Here is a 27,841-nt window from a genome sequence, read left to right on the forward strand (position 1 = left end):
TTAGTGTGCCAAGGTCTACATTCGTTACATGTAAAAGTTGTCAGTGCACCATCGTCTACATCCATGTAATGTATTTTATTTTGCAAAGCTACCCTGCTGGGAAGGCTTCTTGTCATACAGATGTGCATTGAGAAGATACAGTACCTCCTTATCTGGCCCCTACTGTGACCACTGGCCTCTGGCCACAAACTCAGAAAGAGTCTCTTGCTGCAGTGTGCAGAGTGTTCTAAACTGACTTTGCTGAAGAATTTCTTCTTTGTGGAATATCTCTTGCTGTGTCTGGCTCAAGGCATATCAAATTGGCAACTTCATTATGAATCACTGAGTCTAATGTTAAACAGAAAGGAAGAGCTAACTAAAGGTGAGGTTTCAGTTTGCCTGTGTGTGAATGTCCCGGTGAAAAGGATGAATTCCAAACATCCTCCAAAGTTCCTTCCTAAGGAAGAGTGAGATACCCATTACTAAAATATAACCCCACCATCTCTCTACACAGTTTTTTTTGGGGGAAGTGGGGGGTGGGGATGATAAACAAACATCAGCTAAAAGTTAGTTAGGAGATGTTTGTGTTCATGTTTCATCCATTAAGGATAAGCTGTGTAAAGTTTTAATTCCTAAAGCCTTGGGGAATCTATACCTGTGACCCAACAACTACTGATGTCATTTCCTTTGGAATTTTTAATTGGATCAAGCTTGGTTTGCTGAAAAGGCACATTCTCCGCATGTGAACAAACATTGCCATCCAGTGGCTAGAAAGGGGAATTACAGACATAATTTGATTTCACCCCCTTTTTTCAGATTTTTTTTTTTTTACTTTTTAAATTAATAACTTTATTTACACCCCAAATGTTGCAGAGTTCACCCCCTCATCTTCTATTTCCTTTGCCTCTGAGTGGGTTGTCCTCTCCCCGTATGTTCTTTGGTTGGTGGCTCAGTCTCTGGGAGCTCCCAGGGGTCCAGGTTAGTTGACACTGTTGGTCTTCCTGTGGGATTGAACATCCCCTTACGTTTCTTCAATCAGTCCTCCAATTCTTCCATGAGACTCTCCAACCTTCATCTAGTGCTTGACTGTGGGCGTCTGCATCTGTCTCAGGGAGCTGCTGGGTGGAGCCTGTCAGAGGACAGCCACGCCTGGCTCCTGTCTGCAAGCACAGCATGGCATTAGTAATAACATCAGGGATTAGTGCCTGCCCATGGCATAGATTCCAAGTTGGGACGGTCCTTGGTCAGCCATTCCTTTAACCTCTGTTCCATTTTTGTCCCTGCATTTCTTCTCGACAGGAGTAATTTTGGGTAGAAAGTGTTATAGTTAGGTGGGTGGCCCCATCTCTCCACTGGTGGTCCTGTCTGTCTACCAGAGGTGGTCTTTTCAGGTTTCATGTCCCGACTGTTGGGCATTTTGACTCAAATAACCCGAATTTAGTCCGGGAGCCACCTGGGGTTGGGGGTGGAGAATCTCCAGGAAGTACCTTTTCTAGATTTTAGATGCTATTTCTATTATTTGACAAGACATTACAGAGTGACATTGGTGGTTGGCACAGTTCTGTGCATAGGTGGATCTTGGAGGTAGCATATTGTGATGAGCCAGAACCCGACACCCAAAACTTTATCTCTGACCTGAGCCCTGAGCATCTCAGAGTCTTTTTGAGTAACCATGTGTCAGCGTGTACATTTGTAAACAAGAAGTGGTAACAGGGTGTTGTTGTGTATAGCTTCTTTATCCATATCATGAATCATGTCCTAACTCCTGTTAGGACATACAGAATCAGTATAGGGATGAGTAAGAAAACAGCTGGGTACGGAGGGGACAGCTCTGTCTGAAATCTAAACATTAAGTGGAGCCCAAGGGCACAGGGAAGCAAAATCAGTGTCTTCCTGATTCTGGTGAAGACACACCTTGTGGGCTACCGCTGCTTGCTGGTTCCCCATTACCGTGTCTCACCCGTCACCAAGCCACAGTATTTCTTCTTCCTCAGCAACCAAATTTGGCTGCAGTTAAAAGATCAAACCCAGGCTGGTGGGATCGGAAGTTCTCTCAAGAGCAGTAGTTTAAATGGCCATCCCAGGAATTCTTTTTATTGTTATCTGTCTGTCTGTCTGTCTGTTTGTCTGTCTGTCTGTCTATCTATCTAATTTTTGAAGTTAAAATGAAATAATAAATTCCCTGCCTCTTTTCTCCCTCCAGCACTTGCTCTTTTTCAAATCCATGTCCTCTATCTTTTTGTTATCTCTCTCCCCACTCTCTGTCTGTCTATCTGTCACACACACACACTCTCTCTCTCTCTCTCTGTGTGTCTCTCAAACACACACACACATACACACACACACACACACACACACACACACACTCATTTCTAAACATACAAATACACTTTGCTCAGTCCATACAGAGTTATTTGTATGTATATGATCCCAGGACTGACAACTGTATTTGTACCGGATAACCGATTACGGTGTCTTCCCCGGAGACCAATTCTACTCTCGGTATTTCTAACAGCAGCATTATGTGCTCTATCTGTGTCGCTGTGTCTGTGTCTGTCTGTCTGTCTTTCTCTCCATCCCCACTTTCAATGTGTGAAACAAAGCTTCACTGCTCTCTATGACCACAAGAGGACACACAGACAACACGATGAAGGGGACAGAGAGAAAAATAGAAAGCACCCAAATTATTTATTTATTTTTGAGAATCTTGTACACAATGCAATAAAACATTCTATCAGCCCGCTCCATTATCCCCATACCTCCCGATGTATCTGTTCTCAACTCCATGTCTTTTTTGTTTGGTTATAGCCATTGATGCTGCCCATACACACATGGGTATGGAGCCATCCATTGGACCATAGGGATCCTACCATGGGTCACATCCACAATAACGAATGAACCTCCCTCCCCCAGCCATTGTAATAGTTCCCCAGCAAGCCATACCATTGGCTAGTCTGAACCCCCTATGCTGTAACTCTCCTCAGGCTGGGCTGCCTTCATCTTCTGTAGGTCTTACACTGGTAACAGCAGCTGCTGGAGCTCAGGACTGTGGCAGACACATCCTGCCCAGCAGGCAGCATCTCACAGCACTCACTCCCCATTCTCTAGCTCTTACATTCTTTCGCTGGGGGAGGAAATGCATGTGCCCCCTTAGAGCAGTCAGTTCTGCATCCCTCCAGTGACTGGTCTCACATATCAAGGTTGAGAGCATCCCAGGTCTTTTGGTACCAGGAAGTGTGCAGATACAGAAAGGTCCTAAGCATTGAGTTCTCGACAGTAGCATTGTACTGTGGACTCAGACAACCTTAAGACTGGTCCCTCTGAACTTCTGAGAGATGAAGTCCATTGCTCTTGATCCTAGTCCTACCCAGAATCTTGCCACTTGCTGCTGTATCTCTACCATCAACACGAGGAGCTGCCACAGTCGGAGACCTCCCTGCTTGTGAATGCTTGGACTTTTGGTTCGAATCTTTCGAATCTTCCTGTAGCTTCTTTGGGTCTGTGGACTGTGACATGGTGCCTCCATTTTATGGCTAATATCCACTTGTAAGTGAGTACCTACCATGTATGTCATTTTGGGACTGGGTTATCTCACTCAGGATGATATTCTCAAGTTCCATCCCTATTCCTATAAAATTCATGTCTTGGTTTTTGTTATGGTTTGCATATGCTTGGCCCAGGGAGTGGCAGGAGTAGAAGGTGTGGCCTTGTTGGAAGAACTGTGTCATTCTGGGGGTGGGCTTGGAGACACTCCCCCCAGCTGCCTGAGGATGCTCAGTCTGTTCTTGGTTTCCTTTGGATGAAGATGCAGAACTCTCAGCTCCTCCTGAACAATGATTTCCTGGGTGCTGCCATGTTTCTACCTTGATGATACTGGACTGTAACTCTGAACCTGTCAGCCAGCCCCTATTAAATGTTGTCCTTTATAAAACTTGCATTGGTCATGGTGTCTGTTCACAGCAATAAAACCCTAACTAAGACAGAAGTTGGTACCAGGAGTGGGGTATTTCTGTGATAGGCCTGACCATGCTTTTGTTTGGAAGAATGTGGATTTTGGAACTTTGGATTTGGAAAGCTGTGGAAGGCTTTAAATGGGGCTTAATGGGGTATCCTAGTAGGAATATGGAAAACTTTGTTACTGAGAGTGATTTGAAATGTGCTGACTTGAATCAAGCAGTGTCAGTGGAGAATTTCAGTATGTGGCCAAGAGACTGTTTTTGTAGTATTTTGGTGAAGAACATGGATGCTTTTTGCCCTTGTCCAAAGAGTCTGCCTGAGTTTAAGATGGAGAGATTTAAACTAATTGCTTTGAAAAAGGACTTCTCAAAACAGCCTGGTGTAAATTCTGTTGTGTGGTTACTAAAGCTCACCCTTATGAAGAACATTAATGAAAAGGAGCAAGTTGAGAAAGGAAAGATACAAAATATATGGTTTGAGTACTAAAGGGACACGAAGAAGTGAAATGGAGCTAAATCCTGTGTTCAAGGATTTTAAATTGAATTAAGGAAGTAAGAACTTGGGACAAGACTCCACCCAGCTAAATTAGCTCCAGGAGACTTAGTACAAACCTTTAATCCCAGGAGTCAAAGACAAGCAGATGTCTGAGTTCAAGACCAGCCTAGGACAGAGCAAGTTCTAGGTGAAGAAAAGCTTAAATCCAGGTGTGGTGGTCCACACCTTAAATCCCAAGACACTGGCATACGTATCTCTAAATTCAAGGTCAATCTACAGAGAAAGACCCAGGACATCCAAGTTTAGGTAGTGAAGGAGCTAGAAAAGAGGAATCTAGTGATAATGTATTAGAACAAGGGGGACATGTTCCAGCTCCTGCAAGCAGCAGAACTTGGCAGCTTCAGCCATGTGCCTCTGGCCTTACATATAAGAGGAGAAAGGGATCACTGGGACAATTGATGTTGGTCAGTTGGAACTAAAAAAATTAGTGGTGATTAAGAAGAGACCAGCATCACTGAGGTTAAATCTTCTAGGAAGTGTTTTCTGAGAGGACAAAAAAAACTATTTTCCAGAGATAGTTAAGGTTGTACCTCATGCTGCAGCAGTACTTGGTAATGTGTAAGAGTCACCCAGGTGGTTTTGAAGGCATGAAGGCATCTTGGAGAACAGCTGAAGTTTGCCACTATGAAGGCCATGGAAGGCCACTGGTGAAAGTGCAGCCTCAGTTGTTGACAATCTAGGATTGAAGGGGTCATACAAAGGATATAAGGCTTGGTACCATGAACGGAGCCTATGAGAGGCTATTGGTGAAGCCTAGTTGCAACAGAAGACCCCAGTATATTTGAGATGCCAGTACCATGGGATGATCACCAAGTACAACAGCAAAAGTGTAGTGGATCAACCTGAGCTTGAAGTGTTACAAAGGGCAGAGCTGGAGAAGTGAGGTCACCCCTTGGAGGAGCCCAGAAGGTCATGTGTGGATCCCAGACATTGCAATGAGAAGCTGTAACATTGAAGCTGCCTTGGAGACCCAAAAATGTTAAAGATGCCAGGGCAGCAGGATACCTACCAAGGAAAGCTGCTAACAGGGAGTGGAACCACCCCAGGAGAAAGAAGTTTGTTGCTGTCAACAAAGATGAAAAAGGAGTTGAAAATCTGAAGACTGCTTTGACATCAGGCATGGAGATGGCGGAATTTGGAGTTTGCCGAGCTGGTTGCCTGACTTAATTCAAGGATTACAGTTAAGTGATTGGATGGATCTCAGAAGAGACTTTGAACTTTGGACTTTTAACATTGTTGATACTGCTACAGACTATGGGGACTTTGGAAGTTGGACTAAATGTACTTTTTATTATGCTATGTTTAGGTTTGGCCCCCATAGACTCATGTGTTTGAACAAGCCTATGGGGGCCAGGGAGTGGAATGTGATGGTTTGCATATGCTTGGCCCAGGAAGTGGCAGGAGTAGAAGATGTGGCCTTGTTGGAAGAAGTGTGTCACTCCGGGGGTGGGCTTGGAGACACTCCTTCTAGCTGCCTGAGGATGCTCAGTCTGTTCCTGGCTTCCTTTGGATGAAGATGTAGAACTCTCAGCTCCTCCTGCACCATGTCTGCCTGGATGCTGCCATGTTCCCACCTTGATGGTACTGGACTGAACCTCTGAACCTGTAAGCCAGCCCCAACTAAATGTTGTCATGGCATACTGTGTTAAGTCCAGCTGTTGGTTTGTGTTCCCTTTGGGCTCAAGTCTGTGGCCTGATGTCTAAACAGATCAACTCCATTTTCAGACATGGTGTGTGAGGGCCGGTTCCCTCTCTAAATATAAACCAGGTTAGTAGCTGGGGGTTTGTGATCCTCATCTCTTCACGTACCAAATTCTCTGACTCTTCTCAGCAACATTAGCCTGCAAGCCATCATTAGTCAGTAAATAATGGGAATCATTAATCTTAACATCTGTGCTAACATGTAACACAATGCTGCACAGGCAAGGTACAGAACAGAACGCCCTCTCTTTTTATCTCAGATGTCTTGGGAGTTCTTCTGAAGATTTATAAAAGTTCCATCTGCTACCCAGAGTAGGAGTGTCTGGCCTCTTATGTGGAAATAGCGTAAGTTGGAATTTGACCAAAGTATGGACAGCAGTATAAGCCACCTGACCGTCTTTCTGCTTCCTGTCAACCATTAAGCAGAGATGTCCTTCCACATTGTTAAAATGACTCATTCAGCAGCTCGTGGTGTGGGGATGGGGGTGGGGCTAGAACCTTCCAGACTCATAGCAAACACTATGGTAGGTATAATGCTGATCTATCATGCGAGAGAAATCGAGGCACAGGGAGACTAAAGCTGAGATGAGCGTCAGATCTGCGGTGTGTGGCTTCCTGACAAGAGACTCCACCCACTCTTTCCCCCACACGTCACACAGATGGTGTGACTCTGGAACCCACCTTCTCCATCAATTACCACTGCCTTAATTAACTGTCTGATCATTTACCATGTACAAATTAGGAGTAAAAGGCAAATCACACATTGTCTCTACAGCATCTCACAAATGAAGAACTAGATACTGAAGAGCCTCCTTCCCCTGAAACATTCTAGAGCCGCCTGCCTCCTCTGCCCTCTTCCTCGTTAGCTTTATTGCTTGATTTTGGTCTACATGGGCTATGTCAGACACAGCAGGCTGGTCAGCTTTAAACAACAGAGCTTTGCTTTCTTGTAAGTCCACGATCAATATGTCAGCTGGCTTTGCTTCTTCTGAGCCACTTATCTGAGCTTCTGGATCTTCAAGGGATTATGTCCAAGCTTCTTTTTTAATGAAAATGTTGGTCATACTTAAGGGCATACCTGGCGCCCTTGTTTTAATTTAATTACCTCTTTAATGGTGCCTTCTGTTATACTTACATTCTGAGTTACTAGTAAGGATATATGTATTTATATAGTGGGTGGAGGGGTTACAACTCAGCTCATAATACTGTATTAATATCTCTCCACCAATATCTCCATAAAGTGCTTCTACAGTGACTACATGTCTGTCTGCCCCCCTTCCCTCAACACACACAGACACACAAGAAGACTTTAAAATCTTTCCCAGCCGGAGACAGGGACACAACATAATTCTGCATGGTGTAGACAAGGCACACAGCTAAGATGTTGTGAAGGTTTCCTGGGGAAAGGCCACATTTTGGCTACTCAGAGTCACCATCTTTAGCTGTTTCCATAGGCTAATGTAGCATTTTTCTTATTAAAAATGTTACATAGGTTTAATGAATAAGGGAAATTTACCTACCAAAACATAGAATGAACTTTCCCAGATTTACACCACCCACAAATAGTAAGGGTATGTCAAATAGCTTCTGGGACGGGATAAACTTCTGGGTCCTACATATGGTGAGAAAGATGAACAGAAGCCTGGGGGCGACCTCGTTATATGATTCACAGTGAGTCTGTTCTCCGAGGCTGTGACAGACAGGACAGTGACCCTGTAAATTAGTTTCACATGTTTTCATGCAAAGAAACAATACATTTAGACAAGAAAACATGTAGCAAAGTGAATGGTACTTTATAGGCTGTTATGTTTCAAAATAGTTAAGTATTTCAAGTTTTCCTTTTCAAGACACTAGAATCACTTTTCGCAACACCACACAGCTATAGGCAACTAAAAATTTTAATGCTCTTGAAAAAACAAGGCTGGTGCTTCTTTTTTTCCCCATTGGACACAACTGGACAGTGTTCTTTACGCTGTGGCTATTAAATCCTCCCCAGAGCAATCTTGAGTCTTTAAGTGAGCATCAGCATGGTGCTGCTCCTCACACCGAAGGACCCCTGTGCCGCAGCATAACTGCATAATAACATTAACCAGCAAAACAGTGAGACCATGGGGACAACGGAAGAGGACAGACCTGTGGTGTTCTAAGAACACCTGTTTATCTGTTAAACAAGTTTCCTCACCAAAATGAAATGTGTGGCAAGCTATTAAATACTTTATTTCTGTGGAATCTTACTTTTTATAATGGGAGCGCATTTGTGAGTTTCCAGGAGAACTTCAAGTTTTTGTAAATAACAAAATGTTGAAAATTATTATAGTATTTCCTTGCTCATGAAATTAAATAGCAAAACAAAAAAAAAAAACAAACAAAACAAACAAAAATAAAAAACAAAACCTAATTAATGTGGAGCCATCAAATGAAAACAATTCTCATGATGTCAGAAACTACTCTAGTCCCCAAGGTAAAGCGTTACACTAGAACTCTCCATGTAGGCCAGGCTAGCCCCAAACTACAGAGATCTGTCTGCCCACACCTCCCAAATGCTAGTATTGAAAGTGTATACTCCCACCAAACCCAAACTTACTTTTAATATTATTACAATTATCTGATTGCTCCAGATTACCAATAACATCTAAAATACTATATCTCAAAGAACCTTGATAACTATACTTTTAAAAAGTACCTGTATCTCTAAAAGAGAGCAGCTTAGTACTGGGCACCTTAGCAGGGGTCAGCAAACACCCATCAGACCTCTACAGGAGAGAACACTACACTGGAGCATCAGGTACCAAGGTGTAGCATCAGCACCTTACATCCTCAGTGGCCACTTGGGAATACAACCATTGTTCTTTAGTTCCCAGGGGAGTTTCTTCTGGAGAAGGAGGTAGACCAGAAAGCAAGCAGCTGTGGAGGAGTAGGTAGTTGGAGGAGAAAAGGCCAGCATCGTTCCTTTACTTTTGACAGTTTTGAGTTCAAACTTGTGTGACTGAGATACAAGGAGAAAACACTGTGGCTGGACATTTTAATTCCCTGGACTAGAGACGTGGAACACGCTGCCATCTACTGTGGCTAGACATTTTAATTCCCTGGAGTAGAGATGTGGAACACGCTGCCATCTGTGAGCTAAAACTATTTGTTCAGAAGCAGTTACTGAGAAAAATAAAGGCACATTCTCAAGTCTTCCTGAGGCGCCCAGCACATCCCATAAACTGCTTATATCAGGAAAGCATTTTGTGTCCTGAGCTCCGGCTGACAGACCATCCATCCTCTGCCACACTTGACTAAAGCTCAGTCTACAGGGACCTGTCTAGTTTTTATGGTGTTTTGTTCCTTGAAGAACTTCAACTTTCAATATAAATACGTACATGTGTGTGTGCATGTGTAACATACGTAAATATATGGCAAAGTTACTGAAATAGCTGGACATGGGTTTATTGCTATCATCCAGCACTTAGAAGGTGGGATCAGGAAGATCAAAATGTCAGGGCTATTCTGGGCTATAAAAGACCCTATGTCAAAACAAACAACAATGAAAAATACAAACACAAAAAAGTATCCATAAAACCCTGTTTAAAATGCCAAGGACGAGGGTTGGAGATATGGTTTGGAGTTTAAGAGGACTTGCTGCTTTAATGGAGAGCATGGGTTCAGTGGCAGCTCAAAACTACTTGTAACTCTAGTTCTAGAAGGTTAAGACTAGTTTCTGGTCTTCTCTGATATCATTGTGGACACATACACATGCAGGCAAACATTCATGAACACTAAGTCATTCTTAAATCTATACAACACTGGGCACAGTGGTACACATCTTTAATCCCAGCATATGGGAGGCAAAGGCGGATGACTCTCTGTGAGTTAGAGGCTAACCTCCTCTACATTACAAGCTCCAGGCTACCTGAGGCCGCATGATAAGACTCTGTATTAAAGACCAAACTCAAAGATATATTAAGGGCAATTTTATTACTAATCTAAGTAGGCTGTCTATATACCATATTTATTACAATGCATTCCAAAAGTAGGAGTATTCATGAGATGGTTTTGAAGGAAAGAATATATCAAAAGATGATATGCTGTTGGTTCATGGAATTGCTTAGTTACTGGCCTGAGAAGGAGACACTTTCTTTGTGCTCTTCATATTTCTAGTAGACAAAGTTCCTATGACAACACCTTAGAAGTCTCTTTTCTTCATTCTTCTGAACAATGAGATTGAATGAAAAACTGACCATGTTAAACCAAGCCTTTCCTCCCCTCTCTGGAATCTGCCTTGCTAAGCACTGGGAGTATCTCCTTCAGCTACGCTCTGTGCTCTGTGAGGCAGAACCTACCCTTGAAATACTCACCTGCTCTTTTTTAGAGGTTAGCTAAAATCAGAGAAGACATCATAGTAAATTCATATCTGTGACATCTAGTTACTTTAGCCAAAATGGCTATGTTTTTTCCACCAAAATCTATTTTCTTTGTCTTGTGAGCATATAGACTAAATTACCCAGGCTGCCTTTCATTAAGTTGGATCATGTGACCAGGCTGTAAGTCAAAAAAATATGAATTGCATTTATGCATGTGACCTCTACAAATTGGTCTGTACAAATCCCCGAGTGCCACCTTCCAGCTTGTGACTTCCCTAGTTTTCAGCAGTAGACTCTGAAGCCATAGAGGATGATGGAGGTTTGTTAAAGGACCACTTCAAAAGCTATTAGCTAAGTAGTAATAGCATTTTAAAATCCATACTAGGAATAGATGGATGGATGGATAGATAGATAGATAGATAGATAGATAGATAGATAGGTAGATAGGTAGGTAGGTAGAAAAATGGATAGATGGATGGATGGATGGATGGACAGACAGACAGATAGAATAAGATAAATAAATAAATAGATAATGTTTGTATGTGTGTAACAACTATTAAAGAAGCTATGCATTTAAAAGAGCAATGGGAGATAGGAGGGGTTGGAGGATGGAGAAGAAGAGAAAATGGTGTAATTACATTTAAATTCAGAAGTATTAAGAACAACACAAAATAAGATTTTGTTAAGTCACTGAGCATTTAGATGGAAGAAGAATAAAGAGCTAAGATATGAAAACACTGTGGTTAGGCATTTTGATTCTCTGGAGAAGAGATGTGGAACACGCTGCCATCTGCGAGCCAAAACTGTTAGTCTGGGAGCAGTTACCGAGAAAAATGAAAACACATTTTAAAGTCTCCCTGATGTGTCCATCACATCTCATAAACTTTTTATACCAGGAAGGCATTTTATGTTCTGAGTCCCGGATGACAGACCATCTATCACCAGACATGGAGATGCAAAGTTTAGAGTTTGTCCAGCTGGTTTTCAGTCTTGCTTTGGCCCAGTGCTTTTTCACTGTGCTCCCTTTGCTCCCATTTAGAACAGTATTATATATCCTGTGCCATTATTTCTTGGAAATATGTGACTGCTTTTTCATTCTGATTTTATAGGAGATAAAAGTTAAGAGATGATGTAGCAGTGCTGACCGGGAACAGACACTTCTGGACCAGTGCCAGACCCAGCCCAGTTTCATCAGGACTGGCGGCCTGCCCACAGGTTGCTGGGTGCCAGAAAGAGCCACAGGAGGGCTCTTACTCCTGAGCCCAGGGCTGAGTCCACACTCCCTCTCCACTGACTAATCTGGAGAGGCTGCCCAAAACTCTCAGGGCACAGGTAGCAGTGCTGTCTGGGAACAGACATTTCTGGTTCAAGGACAGAGCCAGCCCAGTTTCATCAGGACTGGGCAGTGCCACTGGAACTCACAGCCTACTCAGAGAGCTGAACACCCAGGAACAATCTCCCTCTGGAGACAATGGTCCACAGACCCACAGGAGAGACATGCTCCAGTCAGAGACAACAAGATCACCTAGCATCACCAATAATAAGATGACAAGAGGAAAGCACAAGGCTCTAAGAAACAGAAACCAAGACAACGTGGCAATATCAGAACCCAGTTCTTCCACCACAGCAAGTAGTGGATTTCCCAACACACCAGAAAAACAAAATTTAGACTTAAAATTATACTTCATGATGATGATGATGGAGATCCTTGAGGAGCAACATAATAACACACTTAAAGAAGTACAAGAAAGCAAGGAGAATACATGCAAACAAATTGAAGCCCTTAAACAGGAAACAAAAAAAAATCACTTAAAGAGCTACAGGAAAGCACAACCAAACAGGTAAAAGGAATTGAAATCATAAATAGAAACAATGAAGAAATAACAATAGGAGACAAGCCTGAAGTTAGAAAAACCTAGGAAAGACATGGAAAGTCATAACACAAGCATCACCAACAGAATACAAGAGATGGAAGAGAGAATCTCAGGGGCAGAAGATACCATAGAAAATATTGACACAACAGTCAAAGAAAATGTAAAAATCAAAAAACATATAACCCAAATCATTCAGGAAATTCAGGACACAATGAAAAGACCAAACCTAAGGATGATAGGTGTAGAAGAGATTGAAGACTCCCAACTAAAAGTCTCAGTAAATATCTTCAACAAAATTATAGAAGAAAACTTCCCTAACCTAAAGAATGAGATGACCAAGAACTTACAAGAAGCCTACAGAACCCCAAATAGATTGGACCAGAAAAGAAATTCTTCCAGACACAAAATAGTCAAAACAACAAACGTTCAAAACAAAGAATACTAAAAGCAGTAAGGAAAAAAGGACAAGTAACATATAAAGGCAGACCTATCAGAATTACACCAAACTTTTCAACAGAGACATGAAAGCTTGAAAATCCTGGACTGATGTCAGACAGACTCTAAGAGAACACAAATGCCAGCCCAGGTTATTATATCCAGCAAAACTCTCAATCACCATAGATGGAGAAACCAAGATATTACAGAACAAAAGCAAATTTACACAATATCTATCCACAAATCTAGCCCTACAAAGGATAATAGATTTAAAAAAAACCACAAAGAGGTAAACTTCACCCTAGGAAAAGCAAGAAAGTAATATTCTTGCAACAAACCCCAAAGAAGAAAAGCACAGAAACAACAAAAATAACAGGAAACAACAATCACTATTTCTTAATATTGCTTAACATCAAAGGACTCAATTCCCTAATAAAAAGACATAGACTCTCAGACTGGATATGTAAACAGGATCCAGCATTTTGCTACATACAGGAAATTCATCTCGGTAACAAAGACAGGCACTACCTCAGAGTAAAAGGTTGGAAAAAATTTTTCCAAGCAAATGGTCCCAAGAAACAAGCTAGAGTAGCCATTCTAATATCGAGTAAAATAGATGTTCAACCAAAATTCATCAAAAAAGATAAGAAAGGACACTACTCATCAAAAGAAAACTCTACCAAGATGAACTCTCAATCTTGAACATCTATGATCCAAATACAAGGGCACCCACATTCATAAAAGAAACTCCACAAAACTCAAAGCATATATTATGCCACACACAATAATAGTGGGAGACTTCAACACTGCATTCTCATCACTAGACAAATCATAAAAGCAGAAACTGAACACAGACACTGTAAAACTAACAGAAGTTATGAACCAAATGGATTTAACAGACATCTATAGAATATTTCATCCTAAAACAAAAAATATACCTTCTTCTCAGCACCTCACGGTACCTTCTCCAAAATTAACTATGTAGTTGGTCACAAAACAAATCTCAACAGATGTAACAATATCAAAAGAATCCCATGCATCTTATCAGATCACCAGGGACTAAGGCTCTTATTCAATAACAATAAAAACAATAAAACCCCACATAAACATGGAAATTAAACAATGCTCTACCCAACAATAGCTTGGTCAAGGAAGAAATGAAGAAAGAAATCAAAGACTTTAACAAAAGTGAAGGCACAACATATCCAGACTTATGGGATACAATCAAAGCAGGGCTATAAGGAAAACTCATAGCTCTCATCACCTCCAAAAATAAACTGGAGAGAGCATACACTAGTAGCTTGACAGCACATCTGAAAGCTCTAGAACAAAAAGAAGCAGATACACCCAAGAGGAGAAGACAGCAGGAAATAATAAAACTCAGAGCTGAAATCAACCAAATAGAAACAAATTATTCAGAGAATTAACAAAACCAAGAGCTGGTTCTTTGAGAAAATCAACAAGATTGATAAACTCTTAGACAGACTAACTAGAGGGCACAGAGAGAGTATCCAAGTTAACAAAATCAGAAAGGAAAGGGAGACATAACAACAGAAACTGAGGAAATTCAAGAAATCATCAAATCCTACTACAAAAGCCTATACTCCACAAAACTGGAAAATCTAGAGGAAATGCACAATTTTTTAGACAGATACCAGGTACCAAAGTTAAATCAGGATCAGATAAATCATCTAAACAGCTTCATAATCCCTAAAGAAATAAAAGCAGTTATCAAACGCTCTCCAAACTATTCCACAAATTAGAAACAGAGGGAACACTACCCAACACATTCTTTGAAGCCACAATTACACTCACTCTTAAACCACACAAAGACCCTAAAAGAAAGAACTTTAGACCATTTCCCTCATGAACATACTCAATAAAATTCTTGCAAACTGAATCTAAGAACATATCAAAATGATCATTCACCATGATTAAGTAGGCTTCATCCCAGGATGCAAGGATGGTTCCATATATGGAAATACATCAATGTAATCTACTATATAAACAAACTCAAAGGGAAAAAAACACGTGATCATCTCTTTAGATGCTGAGAAATTATTTGACAAAATTCAACATCCTTTCATCAAAGGTCATGGAAAGATCAGTAATTCAAGATCCATACCTAAACAGAGTAAAAGCACATACAGAAAACCAGTAGCCAACATCAAACTAAATGGAGAGAAACTTGAAGCAATCCAACTAAAATCAGAGACTAGACAAGGCTGTCCACTCTCTCCCTGTCTATTCCAAATAGTACTGGATATACTGCTGGAGCAACCAGACAGTAAAAAGAGGTCAGAGGGATACAAATTGGAAAAGAAGTCAAAATATCACTATTTGCAAATGATATGATAGTATACTTAGTTACCCCCAAAATTTCAGCAGAGAATTTTTACAGATGATTAACAACTTCAGCAAAGTGGCTGGATATAAAATTAACTTGAACAAATCAGTAGCCTTCCTGTACTCAAAGGATAAACAGACTGAGAAAGAAATTAGAGAATCGACACTCTTCACAGTAGTCATACAGAATATAAAATAAAACTTGGTGTGACCCTAACCAAGCAAGTGAATCATCTGTATGACAAGAACTTCAAGTCTCTGAAGAAGAAATTCGAAGAAGACCTCAGATGGTGGAAAGATCTCCCATTTTCATGGATTGGAAGCATCCATGTAGTAAAAATGACCACCTTGCCTAAGGCAATCTACAGATTCAATGCAATCTCCATCAAAATTTCAACTCAATTCTTCATAGAGATAGAAAGAACAATTTGCAAATTCATTTGAAATAATAAAAACCCAGGATAGCAAAAACTATTCTCAACAATTAAAAAAAAAAATTTCTGGGGAAATCACCATCCCTGACCTCAAGCTGTATTATACAGATCAATTTTGATAAAAACTGCATGGTATTGGTAGAGAGACAGGCAAGCAGACCAATGAATTTTCATGGAGAGACCCATAGCCCTAGGTGCATATGCAGCAGAGGATAGCTTTTTCTGGTATCAATGGGAGGAGAGGCCTTTGGTCCAGTGAAGGCTCGTTTTCCCAGTGTAGGGGAATGTCAAGGTGCTGAGGTGGGAGAGGATTGTTGGGAGAGGAAGCACCTTCATTGAGGCAATAGGAGAAAAAGGACAGGATTATGGGAAGGGGATAACATCTGAAATGTAAATGCAGAGAATATCCATTTAAAAAATCAATAAAAAAGAAAGTCAAGAGATTTCTATGAGGCTTGGGGCTTTTACACAGAGTTGTGACTGATAGACTATGGCTGCCTTTGAAGCTAGACTGAATGCAGTTTTGTGTTATGATATGCACATGAGACTATGGGGAGCAGAGAGTGAAACGTGGTGTTTTGCATATAAATAATTCTCATAGGTTGACAGGACATAGTACTATTAGGAGGTGTGGTCTGGTTGGAGTAGGTGTGGCCATATTGTAGAAAATATGTCTCAGTCACTTCTTGCTGCCTAAGGATCCACATATAGAACTCTCAGCCCCTCTCCAGCACCACTCTGTCTGCATGCTGCCATTCTTCATGCCATTACAATAATAGACTGAACCTTAGAACTGTAATCCAATTGTAACTAATGTTTTCCTTTATAAGAGTTGCCACTGTTGATCAGTGGAACAGAATAGAGGATCCAGAAATAAACCCTCACACATATGGTCACTTAATTTTTGACAAAGGAGCTGAAAACATTCAATGGCAAAAGGACAGTCTCTTCAACAAATGGTGTTAGTTCAACTGGCACTCAGCATGAAGAAGAATGAAAATAGACCTTTTCTTATCTCCTGTACAAAGCTCAAGTGCAAGTGGATCAAAGATCTCCACATTAAAGCAGGTATACTGAAACTATTAGAAGAGAAAGTAGGAAAAACCTTAGAACACATAGGCACAGGGGAAATTTTCCTGAACAGAACACCAATGGCTTGTGCTCTAAGGTCAAAGATTGAAAAATGGGACTTAATGGGATTGCAAAGTTTCTGTAAGGCTAAGGACATTGTCAAGAAAACAAAATGGCAGCCAATAGAATGGGAAAAGATCTTTACCAATCCCACATCTGATAGAGGTCTAGTATCCAATGTAGATGTTTCTCAGCCATTTGATATTCCTCAATTATGTTTTTTTTTTTTTTTTTTTTTTGTTTAGCTCTGTACCACATTTTTAAATAGGATTGTTTGTTCTCTGGCATATAATTTCTTGAGTTCTTTGTATACATTGGATATTAACCTCCCTTTTGTGTAACATTTCATCTATGAGGATTTTATAAAGAACTTTTGTCTAAGAAAGTATAAAGTGCCAGAGAGAAGAAAGAAAGTGCGACTTTTGGAGTTCTGTTCCATCTACCAAATGTATGTGTGTGTGTGTGTGTGTGTCTTTGTGTGTCTGTGTGTGTCTATATGTATGTACTTAGATACATATGTAGGTTGATGTGCACATATATACATATATATGTGTATATAAGTACACATGTGCACTTGTGAAGTTGATGGTGAAACAGGTAGTTGGGCCTGGCCAGAATGTGTGTGTTTGTGTGTGTGTGTGTGTGTATGTGTGTGTATACTTGACCTTCTTTTTCTTTTTCTCTGAAATTACAAGGCTAGAGGTCATCATTCTTTGGCCCTAATTCACAACTGTGTCCCCCTCGATAGTTGACTACTGGGACTGGACTTTGAGAATAGTTCAGTTACTCCTTGAACAGGGCCATATCATTCATTCACACAAAGTAGCAGAGCACATCTTCTGTCGTCAGTCATACAGATTTCACTAGTGCAGTCAGCTCTCTGAGTTGGTGTTCCTCTGCTGTGAAGAGACACCGTGACCATGGTAACTCTTATACATTAAAGCATGTAACTGAGGGTTACTTACAGGTCTAGTGCTTTAATCTATTGTCCTCAGGGTGGGAAAGGGTGCATGGTAGCACACAGGCAGACAGGGTTGCTGGGAGTTCTACATCCATATCCACTGGCAGCAGAAAAACAAAAAACCACTGGGCTTGGTTTGGTCTTTTGAAAACTAAAAACCTCTTCCCCAGTGGCACACTTCCCCCAACAAGGCCACACCTACTTCAACAAGACCACCTCCTAGTCTTTTCAAACAGCACCATTTCCTATGTCCATATAGGGGCCATTGTCCTTCAAACTACCACAGGCCAATCTGACAAGGACATTTTCTCAACTGAGGCTCTCCATTCCCAGATGACCACAGCTTATGTCAAAATATTTCTGAACATGTGATTGCACTTTTTGTAAATGGTTAGAGAAGTTGATTATTTTAAGATAATCACAATGACTATTTTAAAGTTATTTTATGACTTTGTATCTTTACTTCACTATCAGAAACCTTTTTGCTTCATTATATGTCAATCTACTATAAGAAAAGCCAGGTATATAGCAATAATGTAAAAATCTCTATTTTCTCATGAAACAAATGAAAAACTATTTAATTCAATATATCTCACTTTATGTCTGATTAGGAAATTCTAAACAAATTCAGCTCTCAAGAAGAATACTAAATAAAAATAATGACCACATTTTTCTATTGTTTTACACTAATTTTGTTCTTTTTATTTTTCTATTGATCTACTTTCAATAGAAAATATAAAAGGGCCCCAGACCCAAGACCTTAGCACAACTAACTTCATAATGAAAGGACCATTAAAGCTGTCTTCTGCTAGTACCCACAACAGAATCGTGTTCCCTTTTGGACACCCATATTAACTGTTTCTGGCATAGGTAACACACAATATGAAGGCACTCTCTTAAATGACCAAATCTGCATTTCAATCTAATTTGAACTCACACTTGGTTTGTTATTGATATACATTAATACCCTTAGGGGACACAAGTTCTCAGCAGGCAGAAAACTTAAGCCATATATGGACTTATTAAGTGTGACTAGGGACATAGATTTTTAAGAATTTTACTTTAATTGTTGGGTGAATACAGAGTGACACACTTCCTCTAAGTCCACATCTACTCTAACAGTGTCACAACTACTCTAATAAGGCCACATTCACTCCAACAGGGCCTCACCTCCTAATGGTGCCTCTCCTCATGGGCCCATGGAGGCCAATGACATTCAAAGTACTATACTGGGGCTTTCTTCTTTCCTTGCAGTTCTTGCACACCTGGTCAACAAGGCAAGCTTCTCCAGAGAGAGGAAATCTGTTCTTGTATCAGTGGGTTGAGTGGATGGTTTCCTCCATCCCAAATTCCAAGTACCCTCTGCAGATCCCCTTTGATTTCATAGTGAGTCATCCTGAATGATGATGATGATGATGATGATTAATAATAATAATAATAATAATAATAATAATAATAATAATAATAATAATAATAATAATAGATGGAAGGAAATTGTCCTTAACCGCTGCCATCCACATATTGGCAACAGGAGCAGAACACAGACACAGCTGCTGTGACCCAAGAGAATGAATGTTAGCACTGGAAAGGGGTTAAAACACCATCAGTTCCTAGGATTGCAATTGCTCCATGTTTTAAGGAAACTGGCCCTGTGTTGGAAGTGTGGTGGAGGATAATCATAGCAAGTGTGAGGTCCTGGGTTCAGTCTCCAAGATTACAGGCAGACACAAACAAGCAAGCAAAAACAAACAATCTGAATTAAGAAGAAACTGTTCTCGGCAGGGGGTTGGGGGGAAGTGGTCTCTAGGTTACTCTGTGAAAGCTTGTAAAGACTTCTGGGAAATGATAAACAAATGTTATTTCTCCCTGTGGCCTTATCACACAGTGATCAAATCAGGTGATGGCAATATATTAAGGCTGTTGATGTGAGACCAACTGAGGGTGATTACAGTTCAGTAGACATTTAGGAATTAGTACGGATAGCAAAGTGTGCCAAAAGGAGTGATTAGTCTAGCAGCAGTCTTGACCTAAATAGCAAATGAGGCGTAGAGCCAGGATTAAAGCTTTGACACCCACATTTGCAGTGGAAGGGAATCTCTCCCTTCACTGTGCCCCACGCCTCTTTATCAGCCCTGTGGCTGATAAAGAGACTTCTCTGTAAAATGAAAATTAGTTCTAAGTAACATCTTTCTAAACGGCCAAACAGAAAGGGCAGGGAGAGGGCCGGAAGTCTTCCCCTCTGCCAATTCTGACAAAGAGTGTGAAGATACTTCAACAGCTATGCGACCAGCTGCCAAGCTCATCAGCGTGTAAAACGCTGAGTGTCTTGACCCACAGACATGCTCTCCCCCGTTCCAGCTTTCTGATATGAAAGGACGAGCTGGTCCTACAAAGAATATCGGAGAAGTAGCCAGTGCTTAGACATATCCAAAGGAAAGCAGTGACTTTGAAGAAAAAAAAAAAACAATAAAACACATCCGTGTGAAATTTTTTTGAAGAAAAAAAGAAAAGGATGTGTTGTGGTAAAGACATTTCTGTTGGTTTTGGCTGAAGTCCCAAATGAACTGTCCTAAGTTTGCTTTCTGTATCCAGTCTCTCAAAGCGTATCTGTGATGTGAAGTTGTTGGGAAAGTTTCTGGTAAGAGCAAAGAAGCCCAAATGAAACCTCAACAGTTTGTTAAGGACTGTAACAAAATGAGGCATTTGACAAGCTAAAAACAGTGAAACATAAAAATAGCTATTTTAGCAGGTGTACTGTTCTGAAATTTGAGAAGTTAATAAAAGAACGAAGGGGAAAGACATACATGGTATTAGTGTCATGTTATGCCCTAAGAGAACTCTTCTGGAGCCTTCTTCCATTTATATCCAATGTGCCTGTACCAGAAGTCAAAGACGTTGTCTGGCTGTGTTGCCTGGAGGTTACCTCAGAGCAACAAAGCAGCCCACCCTTGGTGGCAAGAAACCACTTAAGAAAACTGTCATTTTCCCTAAAAGAGTAAGTGCGGTAAGAGGAACAACCTAAAGACAGGAACAGACAATTAGCCATAGGCAAAGGAAGTGAAGTTATACATCAGAGTAAAGTTGAGAAACTGGGGAACACCAGAGACAAGAGCCTATGGAGCAATTGTATGGTCCTTAAAACCATAGCCCCGAGCCAGTTTCTGGAGAGAAAGTCCCACTCTCACACACACCAGTTTTATGATCTCAGGGAAGCTACTCTACCTCTTTTAGTTCATGTTACCTTATCTTGTGTGTAACGGGAGTGTAACGAAAGCTTTCTTAGCACTAAGCCAGACAGTCTCTGTACGAGCTTAGAGCAATAGCTCTAGTCTGGCGTCCAGTCCTCAGAAACCTCAGCTCCTTGTTACTATGTAATATACCAACATCTTCTCTAAGCCAGGCACTGTGGCAGATGCTTGAACCCTAAGCACTAGTAGGAAACCCAGCCTTGCTGAGTTCTATGAGTCTGTTCCTCTGAGATTATCATCACTAAATATGTAAAAAGAAATCAATCTAACTTAACACTCCTGGTTTTTTCCTATCTACACATAGAATTATTATTCTCACTCTATTATTCTGATGCATATGGTTTTTTATCTGAAAAACTGACATTCATCATTAATTCAGATTATTACATCTGATGGTAAGTCCTTGATAGACAGGATCATATCAAAATTCTCTAGGTATCCATAAGGGTAGGCCACCTAAAAGAGCGAGCTGACCATCCCCTGAGAGGCCAACTTAGGATGGTCTGATTTTTCAGAGGTTTTGCTTTATGGTTATGAACTACCAGGACTGTGTGTTACTGTACATGGTAATTTGAATCCTGGCCTTCCATAGGCCAGGAGCATGAAGGGTGTGCTCCTGAAGTGAGATCATAGCAAGCTTCGGCTTAGGGTCAGCCATGAAGTCACGAGGTTGAAGCTCCCATATTTTGTATTACACTGTTATTAAACAGTGGAGTTCCGTTAGGCCAAGTATTGCAAATGGCTTTTTGTTTTAATGGTGATTTATAAGTAAACTTATAGGGTAACAACCTCATTAAAAGCAGGTAATCTCTACACATAAATGAGTAAACTGACATTCTTTAGTTTGGGGGTGTTGATTTGGTTTTTGATCTCTCCATCCCCACTTCTTTCCCTGATCTCATCTTAATGTCTCCCTCACACTTCCATGGGTCCAACCTACATTGTCCTTTAGAAATTTCCAAGTCTTAATAGAAAGTCTCAATCTCTTCAGTTTTAATAGGAAATTGGTGGTTCAGCACAAGTAAAATTGGATGCACGGTGCCTGAGATTCTACTTGTGATTTATCTGATGCCTAAATTTGGTCTTTCCCCCTGCGTCACTGAATTTTTCTGTCGCGTAAATGCTCCAGAACAAAGGGGGGCTAGCTATAGCTCGGGGCACAGCAAATCAAAGTAACATAGTGTACCCAGACATAGGAAGCTGGCTGTAAAAATAGTCAAGGCAGTCTTAGTGCTTTAGCTATCCCAACAGTGGTCTGTGGTATTTGGTGGACTTTTCCTCTTTCATGGCCTCACTGAATCTGTTTTGAAAGATTTATTTTCAGGCAGATCAAGTTATCTAAGAGTTTATTATAATGAAAAGATACACGCTAATGAATGATCATCAGTGTTGTTAAGAGGGACTGGTCAATCCATATAGAATAAAAAAAATGCAAAAGAAACCCAGACACTGAAACTTCTATACATAAGACTTCTATTAAACTATTAAGGCATGTGTATAAATTCAGAATAAATTGTATTTCTAAATGGCATAACCCACTTTGTAATCTGTCTAAGGTCAGTGTCTTTTTGAGCACGTTGGGTACAGTGGTGGTGAGGGCCAGTACAGATGTCAGGGTGAGAGTACCTACAGAAAGTTCATTTGGCTGGTACACAGAGAACCGAGGCTCCTCCTCGCCGTGGCTGCTCTTTGCTTCTGACTCAGACCTGAGCATCCTGAAGATCTGTTCTGTTCACCAAGGAGTCCTACAGAAACTTAGACTGGCAGAGAATCCTCCAACTGGAGGTGACTCATAATCATTGTTATTTTAAGCATTCTTTTAAGAGCCTTCTTTAGTGCTTAGTGAAGCCAACCTTAAAATGCAATTTGACAGTCTTATTAGTGGGACAATAACAAAAACTCTTCACATGCTCTGACCTAACGCTCTCTCTTCTGCAATCTAATACTGTGGCAAGTTGTATCAAACCACAGTCTTGGTAACTCTGGTCACCGAGTATAACTAACTCTGTTGATTCTTAATCCCAAAGCTCCTATTGCAATCTTGCCCATCTTACAAAACAATAACTCCAGTTTGTAAAAATAAATGAATAAGTAAGTAAATCTTTTTTTCCCTGTTTTCTGGCTCCTACTTGAAGGACTATTCTGAGTCCAGTTGTTTACTAACCAGTGCCTGGGCCATAAGCTGTGGCTCATTCCCTGACTAGCTCATTTAACCCACTCACACTATTCTGTGCCATCCACATGCTTAATTACCTCTCCTTCAGTCCCAGGCTGCTTCATCCTCAGCTTCTTCCTGAGCATCTTCCTCAAATCTCTATTTATTCTCTCTCTGTTTCCCAGAATCCTCTCTTCCTGCCAGTGTCCCACTTCCCATTTCCTGCCTCGGCTCACTAACCACAGACATTTTATTGACAGATGATGCTTCTGAGAGTCTCTCTACACCAGTTGCTTCCTGACTTCTGTAGTTCTCTTTCCACCCTCACCAAATGCATCAGAGAACAGTGCCTGGTCCACCCCCAAAGGCCTCCATGGAGCCAATCACTCCTCAGCATGTTCTGCCACTTTCCCAGCATTACTTTCTCTTGACAACTCCCCCAGATTTTTTCTGTAGCTCCTTAAGTGCCCTCCTTCCTTTTACACTTCCTCCAGTTCTGTCAGAATAAAGTTTTGATGTTCTCTAATAATAGCATTTTTTTTTTCTGTCCAGAGATCTCCCGGGAATCCTCCTCTCACCTAGATTAAACTACAAGGCCATGAAGAACCTCCCTTCCAATGCTCTGCACCCATTCATTCAGTGTCTTCATCACACATCCCTCTCTACCCTTGACGAGCTCACTACGCCTTCTGAGCACATCAAACACCATCTTACCTGAGCGATTGTACCTACATCTCTTTCCTGCTACCAACAACTGGTCCCCAAATATCACTCAAATCCTTCACTTTTGGGGGACCATATTCAGCCATTGTCTTTTCGTAGCCGTTGACTCTGGCAAAAGCTGTCTTCTTGTGGGAAGTAAATCACCCTCTCCCGATCTATTGCTTCTTCTCTCTTTGGAACATGTGTGGTTAACTCTCAACACAATCTGAAACTTTGGAACTCTCTTTTCTCTCATTCCACTAGGAATGCAAGAATCTTGCTCTGACCCCAGCTGTCTACTCTGGAAGGGTGTATGATTATAGGCGACAGGCTGGGAGAGGGACACAGCAACGTTGTCTTTCCTCTTTCAAGGAGCCACTGGTTCAACACTCCAAGCTGTCACACAGGAAAAGTATGCTGTCGGGTTGAGAGAAACCCATGGCTAACACAAGGCTGAAGTTTGTTAGTGCACATCAATATCATGAACTGTGTCCCAGGCACCCTACATGCCTGCCCAGGAGAAACTAAGATTTTCTAGTTAATTGTTTTCTCAGAGTCATATAATAGCAAGCTGCACAAAAGACTGTCGTATCACCGCTAAGTACCTCGGGCATCCAGAAAAGACTGCCTCATCACCGCTAAGTACCTCGGACATGCAGAAAAGACTGCCTCATCACTGTTAAGTACCTCAGACATCCAGAAAAGACTGCCTCATTACTGTTAAGTACCTCGGACATCCAGAAAAGACTGCCTCATCACTGTTAAGTACCTCGGACATCCAGAAAAGACTGCCTCATCACTGTTAAGTACCTCGGACATCCAGAAAAGACTGCCTCATTTCTGTTAAGTACCTCGGACATCCAGAAAAGACTGCCTCATCACTGTTAAGTACCTCGGACATCCAGAAAAGACTGCCTCATCACCGCTAAGTACCTTGGACATATATAGACTCCTTGCAAGGCTATTTTCCCACAAAACTGTAAAGTAAACTTGCAAACCAGGAAATCACCCCTGATTTCAATGAACAACATACTGTGCAGTCTAGAGACTTCATTCAAATGTCTCTCAATGTTTTATTTGTCCAGGACCCCATCCAGAATTCTCTGCTGAGTTTAGCAGCTGGGTCTCTTTAAGTTGGATTTGTTACTTCTGTCTCTGGTTAGCCTAAGAGTGTTAGCACAACCCTTTATGGATGTAGGATTGATCCAGAGTCCATCTCGTGTTTCCTGGTGTACAGACCTGGGATGTGTATACTGTGACAAAACCTCCTGGGGCTTCTCAGTGCCTTTCATAGGGGGACACAGGCTTCTATTCATTCCATGGCTCGTGAACTGCATCCTGAGTCTTCCAAGGTTCCGTTCAGTAAATACCACCTGTTCCTTGTAAACCATTTTTTAAAGAAGATATTTGGTTAACATTCTGATTAGCATCATATACACCCCCCAGCTTTATTATCTACCCATGACTCCCACTCGAAGCCATCAACACTCTCAGGTGGAGGCAGAGCCTTTCTAAGCCATGGGCAGGCATCCACACCATTCAGAAACACTGTACAAAAGGCACTGCTCTAATGAACTAAAAGCATACTTTCTATATGGAATAAACTAGACACATACAAATCCAATGCATCAAATCCATAGACAGATTCTTCTATGTCACTCTGTGCCTGCTTCTAGCTCGTACTCAGCTGGGGTTCTCTGTGCTCCCCCGGCAGCCACCAGCTGCCTATTCTGCTGCTCAGAGAAGGAGAAGCTGAGGTGGTAGGTGGGAAGACTGTACATGTGTTAAGGTCCCGGGGAAAACGGACTTTTTTCCTAAGGGCACTGGTAGAAAGAGAACGGTGTGGAAAATATTATGTAAATGATTAAGAATTATCATGTAGGTATATAAATAGATAAGTAGGTACTTTATCTTATTGGCTTCTGAAGCCACAGAAACTGTTAGTGAGAAAGTGTCACAACTGGCTATTTAATAAGTAGATATCTAATTGTTAAAGAATTCTTTTATTAGAACAGGACTCCAGGAAAACTATTCTCCACTGACTTCCTTTAATCTCTGTCACAACGGGAAAACACCCGTTAAAACAGTAACTGAAACAGGCCCCCTTTGCCTCCTGACCCTGAGTCCTTTGTCGCAGGTATTGGAGGGAAGATGGTGGCAAAATGCCTCAGAGTCTTAAAGTATGAGGAAAAGGCCATTTTCTACGAAAACTAAGCCACGTGTTGACTTCCAGGGGAGAGGAAAGAAGTCACTTCTGCCCACACCACAGACTGGTCCTTAGACCAGCAAAGTGCGCATCGCCAAGGACCCAGCCCTGACTTAATAAATGTGAAAGTCTCCTGAATGCAAGCTGATCAGTCCTGGTTTAAAACTGGGATTCTGACAGTCTGGGGGAAGGGGTCGCATGGCCAGTCAGCCATGGGGTGAATGCCAGAGAACCCCCTACACATCTTTTAGCATATGGAAATACTGGTCCAGAGAGGTGCCTACACATTTAAGACTTCAAAGGTCAGAAGGTCTTTTTACCTTTTGCCCCAAACGGGTCGAAGCCTGAATTTGAGGCCCAGCAGAGGTCGCTGACACCCAGGAAGAGAGACCGAGTGAGCGAGTGAGCGTGGCAAGGGGAGCCCAGGAGCTTTGACATCATACTAAGCTCCTCCTTTCACGCACACATCACACACACACACACACACACACACACACACACACACACACACACACACAAATACAGACACACACAAACCGCTATACACCTCTTCTTACGCTCTCCCCCATCCCATCCGTCCCGTCCCGTCCCGCCCCCTCCCTCGGCTAGTGAGTGTGTCCCAGGCGTAGCCACCTAGTCTGGCCAGAAGCGCAGCGCCCACTGCCCAAGGGAACCCACGCAAAACAGAAGCGACCACCGCCACTGCAGCGGGACCTATAGTCCCAGCACCGGGGATCTCCAGCAACCCACCCCCGCCCCGCTCGGCCGCGACAAGCAGAGCCGCCACCCTCTCCAAACCCGAGGACCCCACCACCTCTATGAGAGAAGGCGACGCGGGGCAAAGGAGCAGAACGCCTGGCAGCCGGACTCCCCCGCAAGTGCGCGGCGCCCGCTCCGCGTCCGCGCCGCGATCACCCGTGAAGCCCGATGCCAGCGCCGCGCGTCGGCTGAGAGGGGACAGGGCGGGTTTCTCCCGCTAGCCCAGGATCTGGTATCTGCAGCGGCTGCGCGTCCCAGCCGGGGCTCCGCCGGCCCGGGAGTGAGTCGCAGCGACAGGAGGACCGGCGGCTCGGGGTTGGCCCGGGCAGGGAAAGGAGGGACGGAGCAGCGGGGAGGGCGCAGCGGGCGGGGAGGGGACCCCGGAGGAGAGAGATGACAATGTCTCTCATCCAAGCGTGCCGCAGCCTGGCTCTCTCAACATGGCTGCTTTCCTTTTGTTTCGTGCATCTGCTCTGCCTGGACTTCACCGTGGCGGAGAAGGAGGAATGGTACACCGCCTTCGTGAACATCACCTATACGGAGCCCGAGCCTGGGGCCGCGGTGGCGGGCGGCAGTGGCGGCGCCGAGCTACACACGGAGAAGAGCGAGTGCGGGCGATACGGCGAGCACTCGCCCAAGCAGGACGCGCGCGGCGAGGTGGTCATGGCCAGCTCAGCCCACGACCGCCTGGCTTGCGACCCCAACACCAAGTTCGCCGCGCCGGCCCACGGCAAGCACTGGATAGCCCTCATCCCCAAGGGCAACTGCACCTACAGGGATAAGATCCGGAACGCGTTCCTGCAGAACGCCTCCGCCGTGGTCATCTTCAACGTGGGCTCCAACACCAATGAGACCATCACCATGCCCCACGCAGGTGAGCAACCCCCCCCGGGGGGGGGTGCCTGGCGGACGTGGGGGAGGGGAGCTCGAGAAGCGTCTAAGGAGATCTGGCACCGCCTCCGGGGCACCTCCGCCTGGGAAGTCCGTGCAGCTCCAGAGATAGGTCTCTTGTGTAGGAACCTATTAAGTTTTGTGGTGCGTCGCTTGGGGAC

The 27,841-nt window shown here is 42.6% G+C and overlaps 1 protein-coding gene and 1 long non-coding RNA gene across 2 annotated transcripts in view; one reads left to right on the forward strand and one right to left on the reverse strand.

The window, feature by feature from the left end:
* Positions 1 to 868: 868 nt before the first annotated feature.
* On the reverse strand, positions 869 to 26,976 carry LOC308436522. The gene is made up of 3 exons (XR_013975530.1): positions 26,845 to 26,976; positions 25,064 to 25,197; positions 869 to 1,139 (listed from the first exon to the last, which is right to left on the reverse strand). It is a non-coding gene; the product is annotated as an uncharacterized lncRNA (long non-coding RNA).
* RNF150 (ring finger protein 150) overlaps positions 26,551 to 27,841 on the forward strand; it is a 215,042-nt gene continuing 213,751 nt past the window's right edge. Inside the window, exon 1 of the mRNA XM_080937465.1 lies at positions 26,551 to 27,663. Coding sequence (XP_080793591.1) covers positions 27,183 to 27,663 — 481 coding nt within the window. The 5' untranslated portion in view covers positions 26,551 to 27,182. The remainder of the gene's footprint in view (positions 27,664 to 27,841) is intronic.

Source organism: Micromys minutus, assembly GCF_963924665.1.
Source record: "Micromys minutus genome assembly, chromosome: 24".
Taxonomy (NCBI): Eukaryota; Metazoa; Chordata; class Mammalia; order Rodentia; family Muridae; genus Micromys; species Micromys minutus.